General features: G+C 41.5%; 1 protein-coding gene across 4 annotated transcripts in view; it reads right to left on the reverse strand.

The window, feature by feature from the left end:
• Positions 1-25232, reverse strand: part of tafa5a (TAFA chemokine like family member 5a) — a 579339-nt gene that overhangs the window by 16005 nt on the left and 538102 nt on the right. The window contains exon 4 of one of the 4 annotated variants that reach the window (XM_048554488.2): positions 10026-10112. The exons of the other annotated variants lie outside the window; for them this stretch is intronic. Within the exon in view, the coding sequence (XP_048410445.1) occupies positions 10038-10112 (75 nt within the window). The 3' untranslated portion in view covers positions 10026-10037. The remainder of the gene's footprint in view (positions 1-10025; positions 10113-25232) is intronic. 4 annotated transcript variants of the gene reach the window in all.

Genomic DNA, 25232 nt, shown 5'->3' on the forward strand with positions numbered 1-25232 from the left:
CTCCAATGTCTCTTTGGTTTGCAACACTTCCTCGAACCCTACCAATAAGGGTATAAATCTTGAATTAATTTGCCTCACCAGAATGCAACAAGGTCTTATTGTACTCTGAGATAACCACCTTCACTGTCCACTATACCACCAATTTTGATGCCATCTGCAAACTTACGAACTACTCCTCCTATATTCACATCCAAATCATTAATATAAATGACAAAAAAAAACAGTGGACCCAGCACTGATCCTTGTGGCACATCGCTGGTCAAAGACCTCCTAGCTCTCCCTGGATTCCATGTGATCTAACTTTGCTAACCAGCCTACCATGTGGAACCTTGTTGAAAGCCTTACTGAAGCTCATATAGAAGGCATCCACCACTCAGCCATCATCAATCTTCTTTGTCAGTTCTTAAAAAAACTCAATCAAATTAGAAACATATGATTTCCCAAGCACAAAGTCATGTTGCTTATCCCTGATCAATCCTTACTTTTCTAAATACAAGTAAATCCTGTCCCTCAGAATCGCTTCCAATAATATACTCACCACTGATGTAAGGCTCACCCTGTCTATAGTTCCCTGGCCTTTACTTACCACCTTTCTTAAATAACAGCACGACATTCACCACCCTTCAGTCTTCAATCACCTCAATTGTAGCTATCGATGATACAAATATCTCAGCAAGGGGACCAGAAATCATTTCCCTAGCTTCCCACAAAGTTTTTTGGATACACCTGATCAGGTCCCAGAGATTTATCTAACTTCACACATTTTAAGATGTCCAACACCTCCTCCTCTATAATATGGAAACTTTGCAAAATATGAATATTTATTTCTCCAAGTTCTCTAGCTTCCACATCCATCTCTACCGTAAATACTGACACAAAATATTTGTATAGTATCTCACTCATCTCCTGTAGTTCCACACGTAAGGCGGTCTTGTTGACCTTAAAGGGCCCCTATTCTCTTCCTAGTTACTAGTTTCTCCTTAATATATTTGTTGAATCTTGTTGGATTCTCCTTAGTCCTATTTGCCAGTACCATCCATATCCCATGTTTGCCCTCCAGATTTCCTCGAGTACATTCCCACCATGTTTATACTCCTCCCAGAATTCATTCAACTCCAACTGTCTATATCTGCTGCATGTTTCCCTCCTTTTCTTGACCAGAGCTTCAATGTCTCTCTTCTAGCATTCCCTACACCTACCAGCCTTCCACCAACACTAACAGGAGCACGCTGTCTCTGGACTCTCATTATCTCATTTTTGAAGACATCCCCCTTTCCAACTGTCCCTTTACATGCAAACAGCCTTCCTCAATCAACTTGTCAAAGTTGCTCTCACTCCAATTTAGAACTTTAACTTTTAGATCAGGTCTATTCTTTTCCATAGCTATTTTAAAACAAGTAGAATTATGATCACTAGCCCCAAAGTGCTCCCGCATTGACACCTCAGTTACTTGCCCTGCCTTATTTCCCAAGAGAAGGTGTAGTTCTGTTCTTTCTCTAGCAGGCACATCCACCATTAAAAAAAAATGTATCCACTTAACAAATTCCTCTCCATCTAATTCCATAACATGATGACAGTCCCAGTATATGTTTGGAAAGTTAGAAGCCCCCTACCATTTCAAACTTATCATTCTTACAGATATCTGAGATCTCCTTACAAATTTGTTTCTCGATTTCCAACTGACTATTTGGGGGACCTATACTTTAAGCCCAATACGGTGGTCATCCCTTCCTTATTTGTTTTGACTATTCGACATGTTCCTCTTCTCAACTGTACAATCCTCAAATTTACCTCTTTTCTCACTATTTCTTTGTGCATTCTCCACTCCCCCCCCATCCCACTGGTTTAAAGCCTCCCAACTGGCACAAGCAAATCTCCCCACCAGGATATTCGTCCCCTTCCAATTGCTTGGTTGTAAGAGATGTGTTGAGTTTATGAATAGTACTACAGCAACACAAGTCATTTGAAAAAGAAGTTTTAGCTCACAGGTTGTGAACATTTTGTAATATGCATCTATATAAGAAAAGGAAATCTGACCAAAACACCAAGGAGTGTATATTATTATGCTCCTGCTCAGATATTACACTAATTGATGTATCAACAAGAATTCCAGTTATTTTAAGGAGCAGTTAACACTACTGAACACTTCAGTTACTATGTGTAAACAATCCAAAATTTGTCATAGATACCTTTACCAACCAGAGATAATAGGAACTGCTGATGCTGGAGTCTGAGATAACAAGGAGTAGAGCTGGATGGACACAGCAGGGCAGGCAGCATCGGAGGAGCAGGAAAGCTGATGTTTTGGGTCTGGACCCTTCTTCAGAAATTGGGAGGGAAGGGGGTTCTGAAATAAACAGAGAGGAGGGGAGGCAATGATAGAAGGTGGATAGGGGATTAAAAAAAGGCGGAGAGAAGACAGACAAGTCAAGGAGATAGGGATGAAGCTGGTAAAGGTGAGTGTAGGTAGGATGGGGGTTGGTCAGTTAAGAGGGAGGGATGGGTAGGTGGGAGGGAAGATGGACAGGTCAAGGAGATGGGGATGAGGTCAGTCGGTAGGGAGTAGTGGTGGGGGTTGGTTAGTGAGGTGGGTGGAGCGGATAGGTGGGAGAAAGACAGACAAGTCGAGATGGACTGGTCTTGGGATGAGGGCGGGGTTAGGGAGATTTTGAAGCTTGCAAATTCTACATTGAGGCGATAGGACTGCAGGGTTCCCAAACAGAATATGAGGTGCTGTTCCTCCAGTCTTTGGGTGGCATCATTGTGGCACTGGAGGAAACTCAGGATGAACATGTTGTCCAAGGACGGAGAGGTGGTGTCATTGAAGTGGCTCGCAACTGGGAGGTATTGTTGTTCATCACAAACCGAGTGCAGGTACTCTGCAACATGGTGTCCATGCCTCCACTTGGTTTCCCTGATGTACAGGAGGCTACATTGGGAACAACAGGCACAATATACCACATTGGCAGGTGTGCAGGTGAACATCTGTTTAAAGTGGAAGGTTTTCTTGGGGCCTGGAATGGGGGTGAGGGGGGAGGTGGAGGGGCAGGCGTAACACCACCTGCAGTTGCAGGGAAAAGTGTTGAGGGTGCTGGGGCTAATGGGGTGTGTGGAGCAGATGAGAGAGTTGTGGAGAGAGCAGTCCCTCTGGAAGGCAAATAAGGGTGGGGAGGGAAATATATCCTCGGTTGTGGGGTCAGATTGCAGCTGGTGGAAGTAGCAGAGAATGATGAGTTGAGTCTAGAGGTTGAGGGCGTGAAATGTGAAGATAAGGGGAATTCTGTTTCTGTTGCTATTGTGGGGAGAGGGTGTGAGGGATGAGTTGCAGGGAACGCAAGAGGTGCAGTCGAGGGTGTTTTCGACCACTGTGGAGGGGAACTTGCAGTCCTTGAAAAGCAAGGACATCTGGGATGTCCGGGAGTGGAACACCTCATTTTGGGAGCAGATGCGGTGGAGGCGAAGGTATTGGGAATGGGGAATAGCATTCTTGCAGGAAGGTAAATGAGAGGAGGTCTATTCCAGGTAGCTGTGGGAGTCGGTGGGCTTAAAATAGATATCAGTTTCCAGGTGGTTACCAGGGATGGAGACAGAGAGGTCCAGGAAGGGGAGAGGCATCAGAGATGGTCCAGGTGAACTTAAGGTTGGGATGGAAGGTGTTAGTAAAGTGGATGAACTGTTTGAGCTCATCGTGGGAGCACAAGGCGGCACCGATATAGTCATCGCTATAACAGGGGGAGATGTGGGGGGATGGGACCAGTGTAACTACGGAAGACGGACTGTTCCATGTATCCTACAAAGAGGCAGGCATAGCTTTAGTCCCATGCAGGTACATGGCCGCCCCCTTTGTCTATAGGAAATGGGAGGAATTGAAGGAGAAGTTGTTAAAGGTAAGGACAAGTTTGGTTAAGTGAATAAGGGTGTCAGTGGAGTGGGACGTGTCGGGCCTGCGGGGCAGGAAGAAGCAGAGGACTTTTAGGCCATCTGCATGGGGAGTGCAAGTGTACAGGGACTGGATGCCCATGGTAAAGATGAGGTGCTAAGGACCAGGGATTCGGAAGTTTTGGAGGAGGTAGAGGGTGTGGGTGGTGTCACGGACGTAGGTGGGGAGTTTCTGGACCAAGGGAGAGAAAACAGAGTCGAGATAGGTGGAGATAAGTTCGGTGAGGCAGGAGCAGGAAGAGACAATGGGTCTACCAGAGCAGTCAGGTTTGTGGATTCTGGGAAGGAGATAGAAGCGGATGGTGTGGGGTTGGGGAATGATGAGGTTGGAGGCTGTGGGTGGGAGTTCACCTTTACCAACCAGTTTGGTTCAGTCTAGATACTCAGCATTTCAGTTGGTGTTCAACACCCTTACATCCAGGCACTGCAACAGGAAAAGTGTTACACATGTGCACCATTTTAGTATCAGCAAGTCATTATTAATTATTGTACCTTCTCCGGAGGTTGATGTAGGAAATATACACAGCATTAATCACAAATTCATTCTTCCAGCTGATAAGCATGGAATAGCCAATTCGGAATATACGGGGCTAGAAGCCATCTGCTTCCAAAGACAATGTTCATGTATTGGAGAGACCACTGCAATTCCTCGAAAATCCATCTCTCCTCACAACTGAAGGGGGAACAACATTCTATATTTCAAGGAAACCAAGAGCTGTGTACGAAGCCAAAATTTAGGAGAACTCACCAATTATTCTCTGTTGCTGAATATTTTGAATATTAAACATATATTTAGTCAATGTCCAAAATAATTGTACTTGTCAGAAAGGTTTGTAAGTCTGACTGAATGAAGCATTAAAGGTCTGAGTGTATGGTAAACAAATAGATCCTTCCCTCGTGAGCATTATATTGAAAGTATCTAGATAGACAAAGGTCCACCAATTTACTGTCTCCTACTGGGTATCTGACCATCTTTATTTAGGAGGAATCCTGATGTCTCTCATCAGAACCTGAACATTGGTATCCTTCACTCAAATTGAATGTTTTTTAATCTACAGGGCTTGCAGAATCAAAATGAAATAATATTGCTTGAATTAAGCCAAGGAATGTCCATAAAAAAAGGAAATGCAAAAGTTCAATCAAAATGAAGATTAGTTGCTAACTTTTTACATTTATAATTTGAAACGGTACTGATGTGTAGCAGCTCATTTTTGTTGAAATGTCTAACATTATCAACGAACATGCTCAGAATAGGGACTGGATTTGACAGCATTATGGTGTTAAGTGAGAATGCATAGTTGCCATGGCTTGATCATTGATACCCCCCAGGGTCAAGGACAACTGATATTGTCAGATATTGTGCATCTCAAAACACTGCAGATCCATTACACCTTATCTCATCACACTATTTAGAAACAAAAATAAACCATAAACTACTAAAACTCATTTCATTTCTGCATAAGTGGTGTATATTTTTAAGGATCCTGTTAGAGAGATTATCTCTGCATGATTACAATCCTGGACCCATTAGGCCTCCAAAGTACACTTTATTGTGAAATATATAACTCTGGCCAGAGATCATTATCATCACATTAGCAGGTGGTGCTCTACATTATCTTGTGATATTCCTCTTATGTGCTGTTTTTACTGAACCATTAACTGACAAAATAAATAAGTAAATTAACACCATTTTTGTGTCAATAGAGAGAATGATTTCCTGAAAATGCATTAAATTCATGCTTGCTGCGATCACATACCTTCAGCACATTAGAAACAAAGGCAAGCTTTGGCAATTTGTCCCTTGAACCTGTTCCACAACTAAGTAGGATGACTACTGGTATCATCATTCACTTTCTTGCTTGGTCCTCACAATCCTTGACTAACTTGTAATCAAAAATCTAACTCAGCCTCAAATGTATTAACTGAGTATGCCTTAACTGCTCTCTGATGTTGAGATTTTCAAAAATTAACAATCCTCTGAGAGAAAAATTCCTCAATCTAATTGGTAAACAGGAGACCCCTTATTTTAACCAGAGATAATGGGAACTGGAGATGCTAGAGAATCCAAGATAACAAAGTGTGAAGCTGAATGAACACAGCAGGCCAAGCAGCATCTCAGGAGCACAAACGGTGACGTTTCGGGCCTAGAGCTGTGCACAGTATTGTCCCACCAAAATCCCGAACATTAATAGCAAGGCTCTTCTATTTTTATACTACCCCGTCCTAACAGTAAAATCAAACAGTAATCCTGGTTACGTGGAACAGTCCCTCTTCCGCACCTATACAGGCCGCAAACCCCACCTCTTCCTCCGTTACATTGATGACTGTATCGGCGCTGCCTCTTGCTCCCCAGAGGAGCTCGAACATCCACTTCACCAACACCTTCCACCCCAACCTTCAGTTCACCTGGGCCATCTCCAGCATATCCCTCACCTTCCTGGACCTCTCAGTCTCCATCTCAGGCAACCAGCTTGTAACTGATGTCCATTTCAAGCCCACCGACTCCCACAGCTACCTAGAATACACCTCCTCCCACCCACCCTCCTCCAAAAATTCCATCCCCTATTCCCAATTCCTCCGCCACATCTGCTCCCACGATGAGGCATTCCACTCCCGCACATCCCAGATGTCCAAGTTCTTCAAGGGCTGCAACTTTCCCCCCACAGTGGTCGAGAACACCCTTGACCGCGTCTCCCGCATTTCCCGCAACACATCCCTCACACCCCGCCCCTGCCACAACCACCCAAAGAGGATCCCCCCGTTCTCACACACCACCCCACCAACCTCCGGATACAATGCTTCATCCTCCGACACTTCCACCATCTACAATCTGACCCCTCCACCCAAGACATTTTTCCATCCCCACCCCGTCTGCTTTCCGGAGAGACCACTCTCTCCGTGACTCCCTTGTTCAGTCCGCACTGCCCTCCAACCCCAACACACCCGGCACCTTCCCCTGCAACAGCAGAAAATGCTACACTTGCCCCCACACCTCCTTCCTCACCCCTATCCCAGGCCCCAAGGTGACTTTCCACATTAAGCAGAGGTTCACCTGCACATCTGCCAATGTGGTATACTGTATCCACTGTACCCGGTGTGGCTTCCTCTACATTGGGGAAGCCAAGCAGAGGCTTGGGGACCGCTTTGCAGAACACCTCCGCTCAGTTCGCAATAAACAACTGCACCTCCCAGTCGCAAACCATTTCCACTCCCCTTCCCATGCTTTAGATGACATGTCCATCATAGGCCTCCTGCACTGCCACAATGATGCCACCCGAAGGTTGCAGGAACAGCAACTCATATTCCGCTTGGGAACCCTGCAGCCCAATGGTATCAATGTGGACTTCACCAGCTTCAAAATCTCCCTTTCCCCCACCGCATCCCAAAACCAGCCCAGTTCGTCCCCTCCCCCCACTGCACCACACAACCAGCCCAGCTCTTCCCCTCCACCCACTGCATCCCAAAACCAGTCCAACCTGTCTCTGCCTCCCTAACCTGTTTTTCCTCTCACCCATCCCTTCCTCCCACCCCAAGCCGCACCTCCATCTCCTACCTACTAACCTCATCACACCTCCTTGACCTGTCCGTCTTCCCTGGACTGACGTATCCCCTCCCTACCTCCCCACCTATACTCTCCTCTCCACCTATCTTCTTTTCTCTCCACCTTCGGTCCGCCTCCCCCTCTCTCCCTATTTATTCCAGAACCCTCACCCCATCCCCCTCTCTGATGAAGGGTCTAGGCCCGAAACGTCAGCTTTTGTGCTCCTGAGATGCTGCTGGGCCTGCTGTGTTCATCCAGCCTCACATTTCATTATCTTGGATTCTCCAGCATCTGCAGTTCCCATTATCACTAATCCTGGTTACTTGCTGTTCTTGCATGCTAATCTCCTATGTTTCATATACAAGGACACAGGCTCATCTTTGTAGCAGCATTCTGCAGTCTCTTTCCATTTGAATATTATACTTTGTTTTCTTACTACCAAAGTGAACAATCGCACATTTTCACATCTTACACTCCATCTGCCAACTTCATCCCTACTAATTTAACCTCTCTACCCCCCTATGCAGACTCTCTGTATCCTAATTAACAATTGGCTTTGCCAACTATCTCAGTATTATCTGCTCATTTAACGACAATACTCTCTGTCCCTTCATCCTTGCCATTAATATAGATTGTAAATTGTTCATAATTAATGTAGCTTATATGACAGAATTAGTTTTCTCCTCTCTTTTCAAACTGTCTGACTCACAACTGTAAATTGTAAGAATACAAACTGCGTATTTCGTAAATGACAGTAATTTAGTTTAAAATTTATTGAAATGTATAAATCAATCAGTTAATGATTTGAGTCGAAAGACTCCCTAGCTCCTGCCCCATCTAAAGCGATATTTTGTCAGCTATCTGTGGGAGCATCTAGTCACCACCAGCAAGGGGGTGAGATTACAGCTACAGCCTGACAAATACAGCAGGAACAAAATGATAGGCCTGCTGGTGTGTAGGAAAGATTAATTTAATATTATTAAATTGCCAACTGTCTTATTCTGATGGAGTGTTTAGCTTGCAAGGAATAATAAAAATAAATATCAATTGGTGATTGAATGTAAATACTGAAAGATTGGCAGATATCTGATGCCCTTAATACTACTGAGACAGCCATTGGGAATGCCATTATGACAGGACTGCAGCTTCTGGCTTTTGAACACAAATTCTATGACACCTCTTCCTACTTCCCATTTGACATAGCGCAATACCAATCTTCTAGCTACAATTTCCCAAACCTGAACTCTAGAGGTCTTCTTCTAAGGGTCTCCAACCTCATCGAATCCAACTGGTTCTATCTGCTTTATGAGTTCTACAAACAGGACTGCCCTGGTAGCTCCTTGTTTCAGTCTATTCTTGCCCCAGGAACTCATTTCCTTCTATCATGTCTGTAATTTTTCTACCCACAGTGTGTCTCTTTCAACCTGCATCAGTAACTCTGCCTGTTCTCGGTTTCATTTATTCCCTTTCACCACAAAAGTCTACTGCCTCTGTGCATTTGTTACTACCTAGGATGGACTGCAGGCTCTTCATTTCATCTTTCAACAGGGCCCAAACAGTCCTCGAGTACCATCATTCTCCTTTGCCATGCTGTACTTGCTCTTATATTGATACACTTCCCTCTCAGGCCAGTCACTTCCTCTAAATGACTGGCACTCAATAAGTAACCTGGAATAATGGGCATGCGCGCACTCTACAGGGTTCACTCTATAGGTCAACCGTTGATGAAAATTACACAGAAATTGCTGGAGAAGTTCAGTAGGTCTGGCAGCATCTGTGAAGAGAAATCAGAGAACTCTGAGGAAGGGTCACTGGTCCCGAAACATTAACTCTGATTTCTCTTCACAGATGCTGCTAGGCCTGCTGAGCTTTTCCAGCAGTTTGTGTGTTTGATTCTGATTTGATTCTGGTTCTTTCAGTTTTTATTTGTTGATGAAAATTGTCATTTTAGTGCTTACAATGTCAAAATTGCTATGATAAAAATTACTCAAAGTTCAGTGTTGATTGGTAGATCTCTTTTAGTCAAATCAGCTTTCAAAACTGAATTTTAAAATGTTGTGCCTATAATTAATAAAAGATGGTATGAAATGCAGTCTCAACTTTAGACATGCTATAGACTAGGATGAACTGGTGATACATCATTATTTGTTAATGCTTCCTCAATATAAAACACCTGCAGTGGAATTTTTCCCCAAGATTCAGAAGTCTGCCATCAGGATCAAATGGGCATCCTATGGCTGCATTTGCTAGGTGCCAAACAGAAGAAGTTATTCCTAATTAACCATCTCCAAGCCCACCATCCTTCTCTCTCTCTGTAATTTGTTCCCAGCTCCAAGCTATTCAGTTGCCTGAGAACCAATCACACAGTTGGTGGTAAGCAAAAAAGTCTCTGTCATTAATATGTGTTCACCAGTCCATAGACCAATTAAAGTTTTGCCACAAAAATTGCATCCATATACACCCTTGGCCCCAAATCAACTTAAACATCAATTACTGCTTGTTCAAACAATTATTTGCATGATGTTTACCATGTGTGCCAACTTACTTGATTTTTTTTTCAAAATTTACGCACTGATTTCAAAACCGTTGTTTTGTTGTACTTCTGCCCTGCAGTTTCTAAACAAGTGCAAACCTAAAAAAAACACAGACCTTACATCTCTGTAAATAAAGGCAGCAGTGCCAGACTTCTAAAATGAAGCATTTTCAAATTCTGTAAAAAAACAATTTGGATTCCACTAAAAACTGCTATCAATTAGGACTAAATTAACACGGGTATAATTTTAAATGGCTAAGGACAGCACCCCTGAGTGCCACACAGGGGTGTGCCCAGTGACAACTGTTCTGTTGTAACTGATACTGAAGACCTTCTCCCTGAGTAACTAAAAAAAAGCGGTGAATGGAGGAAATTCTCTCAATCATGAGACTGCCAAACTCCAATTATTGATTTAGTCCTTTAATCATGGATATCCGAGAATCACAGGATGGTGAACAAGTCAGTTCTGTTTAGAAACATGTGAAGTGTAGAAAAATGGATTTTACAACAGATATGTGAAACATTTTCAAAATTCCACGGGGTTTAGGATCACTTCTGACTTAAATGAGCTCACATATGCCCATTAATAGGGGCAAGGGGTCACATTTTGTAAGAGTAGCTTGCTTTATGACTAAGGGCAAGAACAGGTAGGGAAACGCTGCTGAGAAGGGCAGGGAAGGTGGTCTGAAAACCATGTGAGAGGTATAATAGGCAAGGCAGTTGAACTTGGAGCTTTGTTTAGTACCTGGGATTATGACATTATTGTGATTACAGAGATGTGATGAAAGATGGACAGGCTGATGAATGCCCCAAGTTTTAGATATTTCAGGTGTGATCGAAACTTTCCTGCTCCTCTGATGCTGCTTGGCCTGCTGTGTTCATCCAGCTTCGCACTGTGTTATCTCAGATTCTCCAGCATCGGCAGTTCCTACTATCTCTGTAAGGGGTTTTACTGGACCTGGTTTTGGGAAATGAGCCGAGCCAGTTGAGTGAAGTTATGGCAGTAGTAACCATAATACCATGAGTTTTAAGATACTCAAGAATAAAGGTAACAGTAGTCCTTGGTAAGGGTGCTAAACTAGGGGAAGGAGAACTACAACAATATTTGGCAGGAACTAGATATGACTGTTTGAGGGTAAGTCTACATCGGACATGTGGAAGTATTTCAAACATCAGTTGAAAGGAGTTGAGGAGCGGGATGTTCCTATGAGAATGAAGGATAGGATGGAAAATTACGTGAACCTTGGATGACCAGAGATGCTGCTATGACATTGCTCAGAAAGAAAAAAAGAAGCATATGTAAGGTCTGGGGGGATGGGAACTGATGAAGCCCTTGAATTATATAAGGAAAGTGGGAAAGAACTTAAACAATGAATTAGAAGGACTAAGAAGAGTCATGAAAAATGATTAGCAAACAGGATTTTGGTGAATCCCAAGGTTTTTTATACAGATATAAGAAAACAAGAGGGTAGCCAGGGAAAGGGTTGGCCCAGTCAAGGATGAAGGAGGGAATGAATATGCAGAGCTAGAAGAGGTGGGTGAGATTCTAAACAAATACTTTGTGTTGGTATTCACCGAAGAGAAGGAATTGGTGAAGGATGATCTCAGAGAAGGGAATGTCGACTTTCTAAGCCAAGTTGCTATTAAAAAGGAAGACATGCTGTGCATCTTAAGAAGTATTAAGGTAGCTAAGATCCTGGGTCCTAATAGGATCTTTCCCAGGAAATTGAGGGAGGCAAGAGAACAAATTGCTGGAACACTGACAGACATCCTTGTATATTCTTTAGCCACAGGTGGGGTCCCAGAAGACTGGAGAATAGCCAATATTGTCCCACTGTTTAAGATGGTTAGTAGGGATAACTCTGAAAATTACAGGCCTGTGAGTCTCAAATGGGTGGTAGGGAAATTATTGTAAAAGATTCTCAGGACAAAATTCATACACGTTTAGAAGCAACTGGACTTATTAGCAATATACAGCATGGTCTGGTGTGGGGGAGGTCATGTCACACTAACTTGATTGAGTTTTTTGAAGAGGTGTGATGATTGATGAGGGAAAAGCAGTTGATGGTGTCTACATGGATTTCAGTAAAGCCTTTGGCAGGGTCCCATATGGCAGACTGGTCTAAAAGGTGAAGTCACATGGTATCAGAGTGAGCTGGCAAGATGGATACAGAATTGGCTTATTTATATGAAACTCAGGATAGCAGTGGATGAATTTTTTTTGGAGCAGAGGGCCTGTGACTAGTGGTGTTTGACAGGGACCAGTGCTGGGACTTCTGCTGTCTGTGGTCTACATAAATGATTTGGATGAAATGTAGCTGACCTAATTCGTAAGTTTGCAGATGATACAAAGATAGGTGGAATTGTGGATTGTGAGGAAGATTGTCAGAGGATACAGCAGGATCAGTTAGAGGCATAGTCAGAGAAATGGCAGATTGAGTTTAACCCGGACAAAAGTGTGGTTATGCATTTTGGAAGGAGACATGGAAATTGTACGGTGGATGGCAGAAACCTTACGAGTATTGATATGCAGAGCGATCTGGATGTGCAGGTCCACAGATCACTGGAAGTGGCAAAACTGGGAGATAAAGTAGTAAAAAAGGCTTATGGCATGCCTGCCTTCATTGGCAGCAGCATTGAGTATAAGTGTAGACAAGTTATGCTGCTGCTTTGTAGAACTTTACTTAGGCCATACTTGTAATATTGGGTACTGTTCATCTCACCACACTGCCAGATGGATGCTTTGGAGACCATACAGACAAGGTTTACCAGGATGTTGTCTGGTATGGGGGATTTTAGCTATGAAGAAGACTGGGTTTTTTTCACAGGAATGAAAGAGGGCAACCTGATAGAAGTTTATACAATTGTGAATGGCTTGGATAGAATGGAAAGTAGGAGGATTTTCCCAGGGCGAAGGAGTCAGTTACTAGAGGACTTCACCAGTTTCAAAATCTCCCCTTCCCCTACTGCATCCCTAAACCAGCCCAGTTCGTCCCCTCCCCCCACTGCACCACACAACCAGCCCAGCTCTTCCTCCCCACCCACTGCATCCCAAAACCAGTCCAACCTGTCTCTGCCTCCCTAACCGGTTCTTCCTCTCACCCATCCCTTCCTCCCACCCCAAGCCGCACCCCCATCTACCTACTAACCTCATCCCACCTCCTTGACCTGTCCGTCTTCCCTGGACTGACCTATCCCCTCCCTACCTCCCCACCTATACTCTCTCCACCTATCTTCTTTACTCTCCATCTTCGGTCCGCCTCCCCCTCTCTCCCTATTTATTCCAGTTCCCTCCCCCCATCCCCCTCTCTGATGAAGGGTCTAGGCCCGAAACGTCAGCTTTTGTGCTCCTGAGATGCTGCTTGGCCTGCTGTGTTCATCCAGCCTCACATTTTATTATCTTGGAATTCTCCAGCATCTGCAGTTCCCATTATCTCAGTTACTAGGGGACACAGGTTCAAGGTGTGAAAGGGGTATGTTTAAAAGAGGTGTGTGAAACAAGTTTTTCAGAAGAAGGGTAGTGAGTGTCTAGAACACATTGCCAGAAGAAGTGGTGGAAACAGACACAATACCAGCTCTCAAGAGCCATCTGGACAAATACATGAACAGAAAGGGAATAGAGGGAAGTGGATCCTTAAGTGAAGATAATGTAAGTATAGAAGGACAAAATGTCACAGTGCAGGCTGGGAGGGTCAAAGGGCCTGTTCTTGTGTTGTTCTGTTCTTGGTTCTTTACCTTCCACTTGTTTTTGAGCTTTTCTTAAAGTGCTACACTTATGAGTCAAGTGTTGGATAAAAATCTCTCCTGGGAAATTCTATTAACAGGCAGTTTTGGTTAGCCTGCATCATATATTCCCAATGTTGGCTTTGAGAAGATGGTCATGAGCTGCCTTCTTGAACCGCTGCAGTCCATGGACTCTATGTAGCCCTGCATTGCCTTTAGGGAGAGTTCCAGGATTTTGACCCAGTGACATTGAAGGAACAGTGGTATAGCTCCAAGTCAGGATGGTGAGTAGTTTGGGAGTGGCACTTGCATGTGGTGTTCCCATGTGTCTGCTGCTCCTGTCCTTCTAGATGGAAATGGTCATGGGTGTGGATAGTACGGTCTGAGGATCTTCGGTGGATTTTTTGCAGTGAAACATCTAGATAGTACACACTGCTACAATTGAGCATTGGTGGTGGAAGCAGTTGACATTTGTTGATTTAGTGCCAATCAAGCAGGCTGCTTTGTACTGAATGGTGTCAAGCTTGTTTAGTGTTTTTGGAGCTGCACCTACCCAGGCAACTGGAGGGTATTCCATTACATCCCTGATTTGTGCCTTGTAGATGATTGACAGGTTTTGGGGAGTCAGTAGAAGAGTTACTTGCTGCAGGATTCCTAGCCTCTGACTGGCTCTAGTAACCATAGCATTAATATCACTTGTCAAAGCTTAAAGCTGTTGCAGGGGTTCCATAGAAGTTGCAGTAGTAATCTGGAAAAGCAGTGTTCTTTTACTTTATACATTTTAATTTTAAAATTTCTCACCGTCAAAACCATTAAAATTTAACCAATGAAACATTACCTTTCAGGCCTTTGAATTAATTTTTAGACAACTGAAAAGAACATGCATTTCTGTTCAGGAACATTAATGTCTGTTAAAGTAGCTGGAGAGTTAAATTATAAATGAAACATTCATTGGTTTCTGACCAGCTATAAAAGATGTTAAGATGAGTAGACTATCCGCAAGTGATATGAATGGCTTTGAAAGTAATAGGTGGCGTCCAGGCTTCTTTGGAGGAAAGACTCCATGATATTTTGTGAATCTGTGATATTTTGTGATTTTGGCCTCAAAATAAATTTCTTTCTGCCCCGATTTTACACATGGTGCTTTTTTCAGTTTGTTTTTATCTTCTGTTTAACTTGAATCCACTCATCATTGTTAATCAGCAAAAAGCTTATTCAAAATTAAGATACTGCATCTTCTTTGAAGTTTTCAAAATATATTCTTTTGTTTTCTAACTTGAAATATCTGGCTTGAAAAAGAATCTCCCCAAGCAAATTCTACTGATGAATGCTGTAAAAGAATGTAAGCAAACCACAAAAATCTTGTTTGTGCACAGCATCTTCCTGATGATCAAAAATATTGTCTTGTCTGCAAGTATTTTGTCGAAACATATGATCTTAACTCCATAAGGAGTAAAAAGTAAAATAAAACTTCAGGTTTGTTTCTGAGTCTCCTGAATAGACTGACGGGTCATGAATTGTATTTTGCTTCTTCAGGTTTTTTTTTATATAGATTCAATCTACATAGTTGGAAATGAATTTAGTTTTCATTGAACGCCCAATGATGCTCTTGTTTTATTCATTCATTGGCTGTGGGTGTCACTGTCTTGACCAGAATTTATTGCCCATCCCAAGTTGTCCTTCAGAAAAGGGTGGTGAGCAGTCTTCTTGAACTGCTGCAGTCCATAGGTACACCCATGATGCCCTCAGGGAGGGAATTCTAGGATTTTGACCCAGCAACTGTGAAGGGATATCAATATATTCCCACGTCAGGATGGTGAGTGGCATGGAGGGAAACTTGCAGATGATGGTCTTCCTATGTATCTGCTGCCCCTGTCTTTCTAGAAGCCTTGATAAATTTCTGTAGTGCATTTTGTAGATATTACACATTGTTGTTACTAAGCATCAGTGTTGGAGGGACTCAATGTTTGTGGGTTTGGTGTCAATCAAGTGGGCTGCTTTGTCCTAATGATGTCAAGCTTCCTGAGCATTGTTGAAGCTGCACTCATCCAAGCCAGTGGGGAATATTGCATCACACTCCTGACTTATGCCCTATAGATGATGGACAAGATTTGGGGAGTAAGGAGGTGAGCTACTTGCCTCAATATTCTTATCCTTGGACCTGCTGTTGTTGCCACGGAATTTATATGGCTCGCACAGTCAGTTGCTAGTCAACAATGCCCTCAGCAAATCAGGAATGGGGAGATTTCACAAAGATAATGCCTTTGAAAATCAAGGGACGATGGTTTGATCGTCTCTTGTTATTCCCAGGCACTTAATTGTGTGAATATGGCTTGCTATTTTGGAACCCAAGCCAGAAAATTTTCCAGTTTTTGCTGCATTTGGATATGGGCTTCTTCAGTATCTGAGGAGTCACAACTGATGCTAAACATACTGTAATCATCAGCACACATACCCAAGTTTAGGCCAAAGACATGGCACTGAGAAACCCCTGCAGTGCCGCCCTCCAGTAGTGATGCCTAACTTCCAAGAAAGAAGTGATTCTTTTTTTGTGGTAGGTATGACTCCAATCAGCAGAGTTACCACTCAACTCTCACTGACTCTAATTTTTCAAGGGTTCCTTGATGCCACACAGTCAATTGGGCCTTGATGTGAAGGATGTTTGAATTAAACTCTTTTGTCCATGCTTCAGCCAAGGCTAATGAGGTCAGAGGCTGAGAGGCCAAAATCAAGCATCATTGAACATTTATTGCTGAGCAACTGTTGCTTGATAGTACAGTTGATGATGATCCCTTCCATCCCTTTACTAATGTCCAAGGGTGGACTAATAATACAGTAATCAGCCAGGTTGGATTTGTCCTACTTCTTGCATTCAGACTATATGCAAGTAATGTTCCCCAATGTTAGGGAGGTGCCAGTGTTGTAGCTGTGCTGGACAAAATTGGCTAGGGTCGCAGCAAGTTCTGGAGTTCAAAAGTTCTTGACTATTGCTGGAATACTGTCGTTGCAGTATCCAAAGCCTCTTAATGTTTTATGATATTATGTGGAGTGAATAGCATAGGCTGTGGACTGGCATCTGTGATATGGGGACCTTAGCATGAGCCCAAATTGGACTGATAGGAGAACTGGATGGTTTATCTTGAGGGAAGAGTAAACAGGGCAAGGTTGCTTTTGCTGGAACTTAAAACAGTAACATAGAACTTGACTGAAACATTGAAGATCCTGTGGGGCCTTGACAGAGTGCATGTGGAAAGATTGCTTTCTCTTGTCAGAGAACCAAGAACTGGGATCATTGTTTCAAAATAAGGGGTTGCCTATTTAAGAGAGAGATGAGGTGGAACATTACTTAGTGCTGTGAATCTTTGGAACTCTCTTTCTCAAATGGCAGCAAAAGCAAAATCCTTCAGCGTAATCAAGGCACAAGCAGTAAATTCATGATAAGTAAAGGGAGAACGGTTTTAGGGATAGGTAGGAATACAGAGTCACTAGATTGATCATGATCTTATTAAATATTATGGCAGGCTCAAGGGGCCGAGTGGCCTCTGCCTGCTCCTAATTCATATTTTTCAAGCTCATCGGCATGGGGCAAGTATGGCCAAAAAAAGCATGGCCTTTCAGTCTTGCACATTCCCCCAAAAATATAGAAATATAATTCATGATGGCGGTGCTTTTTAAAAGTCAAATCAAATAGCTGGCTCATTGAGTTTTACAAACTTTCAGTACAACAGAAGAGTTTCAATAGCATATGTTACAATTTTGGATCTGACCTAGATTTTTTTTTATCCAGGTAAGGCTAATTTCTCCCATAATTGGATTCTGCATCTGCTATAATTGCTGTCTATCTTTTGTGCCTAATATCGAATTCTATGGTAATTTGACCTGGAACTGAAAAAATGAGGCCCTATATTAAATCAACTGGATATTAAAATCTAATGGAGGGGAGGCAATGACCTAGTAGTATTATCATTGGACAATCCAGATAATGTTCTGGGGTCCCAGTTTCAAATACTACCATGGAATTTGAATTCAATAAAAAGAAAATATCTAGAATTAAGAATCTGATGATGACCATGAATCAATTGTCAATTGTCAGGAAAAACCCGTCTGGTTATGAATAAGGAAATAAAATCTCATTTTTGTCTCCATATCTGTTTCTTCAGGTAAACTGATTGGCAATTTGCTGAGGAAAATCTGACTAGAAATCCTGCTTTATTATCAAATTGTTAAATAAGCAAATGCATATATTTTTAGTTACCTCACTGAGATTTAGTTCAGATTTCACCTTGCAACAAAAGAAAACAACTGATCATATCTTTCCATCCCTGAAGGGGGACAAAATAAGCTTTCTCTGACTACGACCTTGTCAGTAACAGTTGATCTCCCCAACTGACTTAATGAATGTGCATCACTATTCTGTGTCCTCTCTCTGAATGAGAAATCAAACAGTATCTCTTCACTCCTTCTAATCCAGAATTGGCACATTGGGTTCCCAATCAAACTCATCACTGAATTTCAAATGTGAGCCCCAGCCTGATAACCTCATGGTTGCATGAATATCGTCACTTCATCATGCTTGGATACCTACTAGAAGGTTTTGAAATCTGATAGTGATTCAAGATGTCCCAGATCATTAAGGATAACTGTCTCAATGAATGGTTTATTGATTTCAGGTTTTCTCTTTAACGTACTATTACCCTCTATACTCTTGTTTGTCTTCCTTGGTCAAGGTAAAAGATAGTAGGTTGAATATTAGACAATTAAGCTTTAAAAATCTTCAACCTGAATTCATGTCAAAGGCTTATTATAGCTTAAAACAAACAGTGCTCAATCATACAATTATGAGCTCCTAATTATGACAACATCCGATACAATGAAAGTAAATAATCAGAGATTTTTACAGTCTTCTGAATTCCTGGATTGTGTTACTATTACAAAATGTGTTCTCTGAACCATTAAAAAAAATTGTATGCCAGGCATGCTACTTTATGCTCTTGCCATATTGTTAAATAGCTCAGGTTTGTATGTTGTACGTTCGATTCTGCTGATAATACTATCAGTAATCTTCAGACTTGTATTATTAGCTGACAAGGTGAGCAGGGTTGCAGAATATAATCAGGATACTCACTAAACAGCACCTATTATTAGCTTAAATCATTGGACACATTTTTACAATTAGTCACAGGTCACTTGTTGCCCACAATTAACTCATCCAAAATAAAGGTTTTTGTAATTTGGAAATAAATTTGCTGACAAAATAACTGGATAAATTAAGCAGGATCTGTCATTAAAAGATAATAGGTTTCAAACAGATAACATAACAAAATAGCAAGAGCATGGAATCATTTTTTATGACTTGAGTTCCAGGGAGCCTCCCCTCCCCCACAATATATAAGTCATTCACTGGAGAATTCCCAGCCTTGGTCACTTGGTCTTGTGGCTATGCTATTTATGTGATTGCTTCACTTATGATCAAAGAAATGCATGAACGTTGATAAAATGAAATTTGATAATGACACTTCCATTCACTGTCAATTGGATGTGGTTGGTTCTTTCCTATTGAGTTATCAATATTTGGCAGTTGTCACTTTGTCACCCAGATCTGAATGTTGTCTAAGTCGAGATAAAAAAACTGCTTCTGAGGAATTATGAATGGTACTAAATGCAGTGAAATGATCAGTAAATATCTGACTTCTAACTTTACGTAAGAGGGAAAGTCATTGGTAAGAAAGCTAAATATGGCTGATGCTTGGATATCGGCCTGAGAACACTGATGTCTTTGGGTTGAGACAATTGGCCTCCAGCAACCACAATTTTTTTCTTTTGTGCTAGCTATGTCTCTCAGGCCCATGGATTTTTTTCCTTCTGATTTCCATTAACTTCAATTTTATGAGGTCTTTTTGATGCTACACTCAGTCAAATTCTACCTTGATGTCAAAAGGTGCCAGTTTTGGCTCTGAAATCCAGTTCTTTACAGTCATATAGATGTACAGAATGAAACAGACCCTTCAGTCCAGCTAGTCCACACCAACCAGATACCCTAAATTAATCCAGACCCATTTGCTAACATTTGACCCCTTTCCCTCTAAACCTGACTTATTCATGTACCCATCCAGATGCCATTTAAGTGATGTAATTGTACCAGCCTCTACCACTTCCTCTGGCAGCTTGTTCCATACATGCACCACCCTCTGCATGAAAAAAATTGCCCCTTAGATTCTTTTTAAATTTTTCCCTTCACACTTTAAACCTCAGCCCTCCTGTTTTGGACTCCATTACCATGGGGAAAAGGCCTTGGTTATTCACACAATCCATGTCCCTCGTGATTTTATTAACCTCCATAAGGTCGCCCCTCAGCCTCCAATGCTCCAGGGAAAATATCTCAAACCCTTCACCTTGGCAACATCTTTGTAAATCTTTTCTGAACACTTTTAAGTTTCACAACATCTTTCCTACAGCAGGGAGACCAGAACTGAACACAATATTCCAAAATTGGCCTAACTTATGTCCTGTACAGCTGCAACATGTCATCCTAGCCCCTATACTCAATGTACTGACCAATAAAAAAGCAAGAGTACCAAATGCCTTCTTCACTATCCTGTTTACCTGTGATTCCACATTCAATGAACGATGAACCTGCAGTCCAAGTTCTTTTTGTTCAGCAAGACTCCCAGGACCTTACCATGAAGAGTATAAATCCTGCCCTGATTTGCCTTACCAAAATGCAGCACTTCACTTTTATCCAAATAAAAGTCCTGCCACTCCTCAGCCCATGTCTGCATCATGATTATCACAAGTTTTGTAGTTGAGTACTTCTGGCTGAACTCAAACTGTGCATCAGTGAAAAGGTTAATGTTAAGTAAGTGTGACTTGATAGAATTTTTCATCACTTTGCTCAAAAAATTACCAAAAGTAGACTGATTAGACATTCATTGGTCAACATTTTCAGATGTATACTAATGTTGTAGCTATACTGAAACAATTCAGATAGAGACACCGTTATTTGGTTGTAAGTACTTCAACATTGTCTTTTGCACTCTACCTTTGACAAAAATGTGTTTTATTAAAAAATGTCTTCCATCTATTAGTAATCAAATTCTCTGCACCATTCATGACTCGGTCAAAGACTTGAATCTGATGCTTTGACTGTAGGATCACTTGTTTTACCTATGGCATGTTATTCCCACTGTTGACATACACATTGTTCTGCGCTGCATCTTCACTAGGTTGACAATTTCTTTTCACTTATTCTTGGAGTTCCTTCTAACACACTTTTCCAGAGACCTCATTGAATTGGGGGCATAGTCACATGACTTGATGGTAGATGGAGGGATATGCTATTCTGATAAAACTAACTCTTCTGATGGCTACAATGCCTTACAAATGTTTTGACCTACTGTATCTATATTCAGCTTTTCCTACGTAGCACTGTGACAGTACTACAAGTCATGATCGAGCATGTTTTCAGTGTGAAAATAGTATTTAGTTTCCACAAGAACTGTGCGGTGGTTTTTTTTTCCTTGATTGATTCATGGAACGAGGGCATCGCTGACTAGGCAGCATTTGTTGCCCGTCCCTAATTGCTTAGAGGGCAGTTAAGAGTCAACCATATTGCTGTGGGTCTTGAGTCACATGTAGGCCAGACCAAGTAAGGATGGTAGTTTCCTTCCTTAAAGGACACAAGTGAACCAGATGGGTTTTTTTCAACAATTGAAAATGCATTCACAGTCATCTTACGTCCAGGCCTTTATTGAATTCAAATTCCACCATTTGCCATGGCGGGATTTGAGCCCTTACCCCGAACATTATCTGGGTCTCAGGATTAACAGTCCAGCAATAATACCATCAGCTCCCCCATTAATAAGATCATGGACTATGTCAAGGCTGATTATGATATGAGTGAAATCTGACAGTAGCTTAAGAAATTGTGGTATCTATCAAATCAGTCCAAACTGTAATGAAATTGTCCATGAATATGCCCTGCTTAGGATGATCACATTTCAATAGGCAACCAGCAATTTTAGCTTGGAGAGAAACACAGAAAATGCTGAAAATAAGCCACAGGCCTGGCATTACTTTGGAAAGACAAACACAGTTCACGTTTCTGGTCAATAGTCTGAGCATTTCTCACAGAGTTCCAACATTCACAATATTCTCTCTGGTGTTACTTTTAAATTAGATATCTCCAAGTGTTTATCTTGATTGGAGCTGTTTGATAAAATTGGAATTTGATGATGAGTTCACATCAAAGTCTTCTGCATCCCAAAATATTGGATTTTGACATTTCATTTGCTCCAACAGCCTATACTTCTTAAAGCTATGAAGGCTGTGTTAGCCAGTTACACAGTAACGTTAGAATGTAAGGTGGAAACGGTTGAAGGATTATCAGTGAAAATTTCAACGGGTGGAAGACTTTACTAGAAAGGACACCATTGTGGGGACATTATGATCCTCAGTTTCAACCAGTTTTAATAACTGATGCCTTAGAGCGTGTGACATTTTCATATTAATGCAGGAAAAATAGAAATATTGTAGCAGTACCTCTTACTTTGTCATAAAATTTCACTGTTACGTAATGCGTCTGTTTCTGCAATGTTCTCTGGAATCCTGTATCATGAAATTTAACAGTTGACTATCCTTTATTTTCTACTTAGACAGTACTAACAGGTTGCTCAGCTGCAGGGAACATTTCAGTCAAGTCTGATCTTCACTTTACACATAGATTTCTAGCAGGGATCATCTCGCACTGAACTTGCTGCCCAGACATGACGCTGCTGAGCGAAGCACAAGCTGGTCAATTGCTTTTCAATTGAAATCAATGCTCATAATTCCATTTTTACCTTCTGGCAGAATGCTCAAAATCTACCCCATGTTGGGGAGGTGGAAAGATGTAATTGAACTATTACTAAGTAACAAGAAAAATGAGGTCTTCATCGTTGTAATTTTTCTCCACTTCCTTTCTGTAAACAGAGCTTGGGTTTGGTTCCTTGGTGTTTGGTCACCAGTATACATTCAAGTGGCCATTTTAGTGTATTGAGGAGACATTTGTGAACAGACTTTCTGTTGCACTGGTGGCTGGTGCGAGTATGGTGGTAGAAAGTGGTGGGGTGGGGATGGCTGAAGACTCAAGAAGTGTCACAACAGCACGAACATTAAATAAACCCTCCCAACTTTAGGTTTGAACCAGGCAAGTTTACAGATGAGCAGGGTGCTCCTGTGGAACTGTAAGTGAAGCAATTTCAATATAATTAATTCAGGATTTAATCCAATGTTCTGATGCTCGTAAGCAGTGAGTAGGGCTTCCAATCTGTTTGGCATTCAGAGTCAGCCAGAGAGAGCACAGTGGCAATGCTTGTTCAGAGAAGGATTCCCCACTCACAACACTACCTGAAGAGTGTGATCTCACTGCTCAAGAGCTGATTTCCAAATTCTTGGAAGCAAGTGTGCCTATCTCAGGCTTCACATCCCTCAATCTGCACTCCCCTGTTATCTTCACTGTGATATGCAAACGGTTTATGCTGCTCCACTTTTGGACTTCTGATGAGGGACAAGAGCATTGCCAGCAAAACCCATAATACCACAAGCAGCACAAGTGGCCTCTTCCAAAGGATGGATGGCACAGCAATGAGGAACCACCACAAATGTCATGCTCCCAGCTGGGGAAGTCAAATCCCAGAAATTTGGCAAGTTAGTTTGTTTTTGGTTTTAACACAGCGGTCTCTCATTGAATCATAAGCACACAATGTTGCAGGTTTGGTTTTAACAACAAGATAGAAGCTTAAAATGCTGAAGAAATGAAGATAAAATAGAATAAACTCACAACTTTCAAGCAAATGAACTTAAACTTTCTCAACTTCAAGTAGGTTCTCAACTTGAATTTGTTAAACCAAATACTTCTGGTCTGGAATCTTTATTAACTTTCCTTATACTAAGGCACTCTACCTTGAACAATTCAAAATTATCTCCCTTTCTCAGAGGCAACTGTTTTGCATACCCAGATTCAACTAATATTCTGGTAGAATTGCCTAAACTGAAACAAAAAAAAACATTTTTCCTTTTCAAGCTATGTGTGTTTCCTCTAATCAAATCAATAAAAATCATTCCCTGACATTCTCACCTGAAGTTTAAGGCATATTTATTTATTTTGTTCACTCATAAAATTCTTCCAGTGAAAACAAAATCCCATTGTTCTCCAGGAAGTCATTCTCTCTTTTATGTTTTAAAGTAAATAATCATGGCTGCGTAAGCCCCCTCTGATACAGAGAACCCATATGCCACTAGTTTAAATTTTAAAAATCCATACTCAGGAATAAGTGATATTAAAGTACATAAATATTATACACTGTACCTTTATACCTATCTAAGGCAAGATCCCTAACAGACAGTCTACAAGCAGATAATCAGCTTTCTATTCAGTTCCGAAAGATGCTCAGGCATACATTGCATGCTTTTATTGAAATCTGTAACGTCTAAAACAAGATTGTCTTCCAATGTGGGGACACACTGCTAGATCATAAGACTTAGGTGCAGAAGTATAAGTCTGCTCTGCCATTCAACAAAATCATGGTTGATCTGATAATCCTTATCAGCAATTTCCAAGGTGTCTTTATATTCAGTTGTTGTCAAAAGATCTGGAATCAAGAGACAGTTCTTTCATTCTCAACTGAATTGCAGGGCCTTTAATTGGAAATGCCTCTTTTGACAAGTTCAGGATATCATCCCAACTGTCCTCATTGGTTGGTGTGGAAAATGGAAGTGGGAGGTGAATGCAGTGGTTGATTTGAAGAGCAACAAAATCTGTTGTAAATTCCAAAGGATTTCCAACCCACTCTTGGCCATTCTGTTGTGTACAGGTCCTTCTGATAAAATTCCTCCCCTGTGATTTAAGGCATTAAGTGATGGCACAATAATATACATTGTGACTTCACCTGGAACACTGATTTCTAGGAGGAGATTACTGGATATTGGTCAAGAGTCTCCTGATTGATGGAATGAATCTTACAAAGTACAGATCAGGCTAGAATGTAGAGCAGACTTGGTATATCTGTGGTTTGTACAGTTCAGCTATCCAGCTGAGCCCAGAATTTGAAGGCTACCTGAAGTGGTGTCAGCTACTGGATTATTTCTGATGTTCTTGGAAAAGCCGAACAGTAATGTGTGTTATTAAAGTATGCAATCATGTACAATAAAAAAAACCTTCCAAAAGATTCAATATAAACATAAGTTGCATAAGACTGCAGAGCTGTATTTAAAATTGTTATCCATTGATATGGATATATCAAAATATTTTTGCACTTAGGTAGATATAAAAAAATGTCATCATAATTTACCCTGAATTTTTCTTCAGACACAGAGGGCCATTCAGTTGAAACCCAATTTATCGTTAGGCTAGAAGAAATCTGTTACATAGCTTTATTATCACTTGTTTACGCACGCAAGAGTTGGCACTTTTCCAAAGCAGACAATTTCATTACAGAGAGCATGTGTTTTCGGTAGCAA

This window comes from Stegostoma tigrinum, chromosome 25 (genome assembly GCF_030684315.1).
Source record: "Stegostoma tigrinum isolate sSteTig4 chromosome 25, sSteTig4.hap1, whole genome shotgun sequence".
NCBI classification, from domain to species: domain Eukaryota; kingdom Metazoa; phylum Chordata; class Chondrichthyes; order Orectolobiformes; family Stegostomatidae; genus Stegostoma; species Stegostoma tigrinum.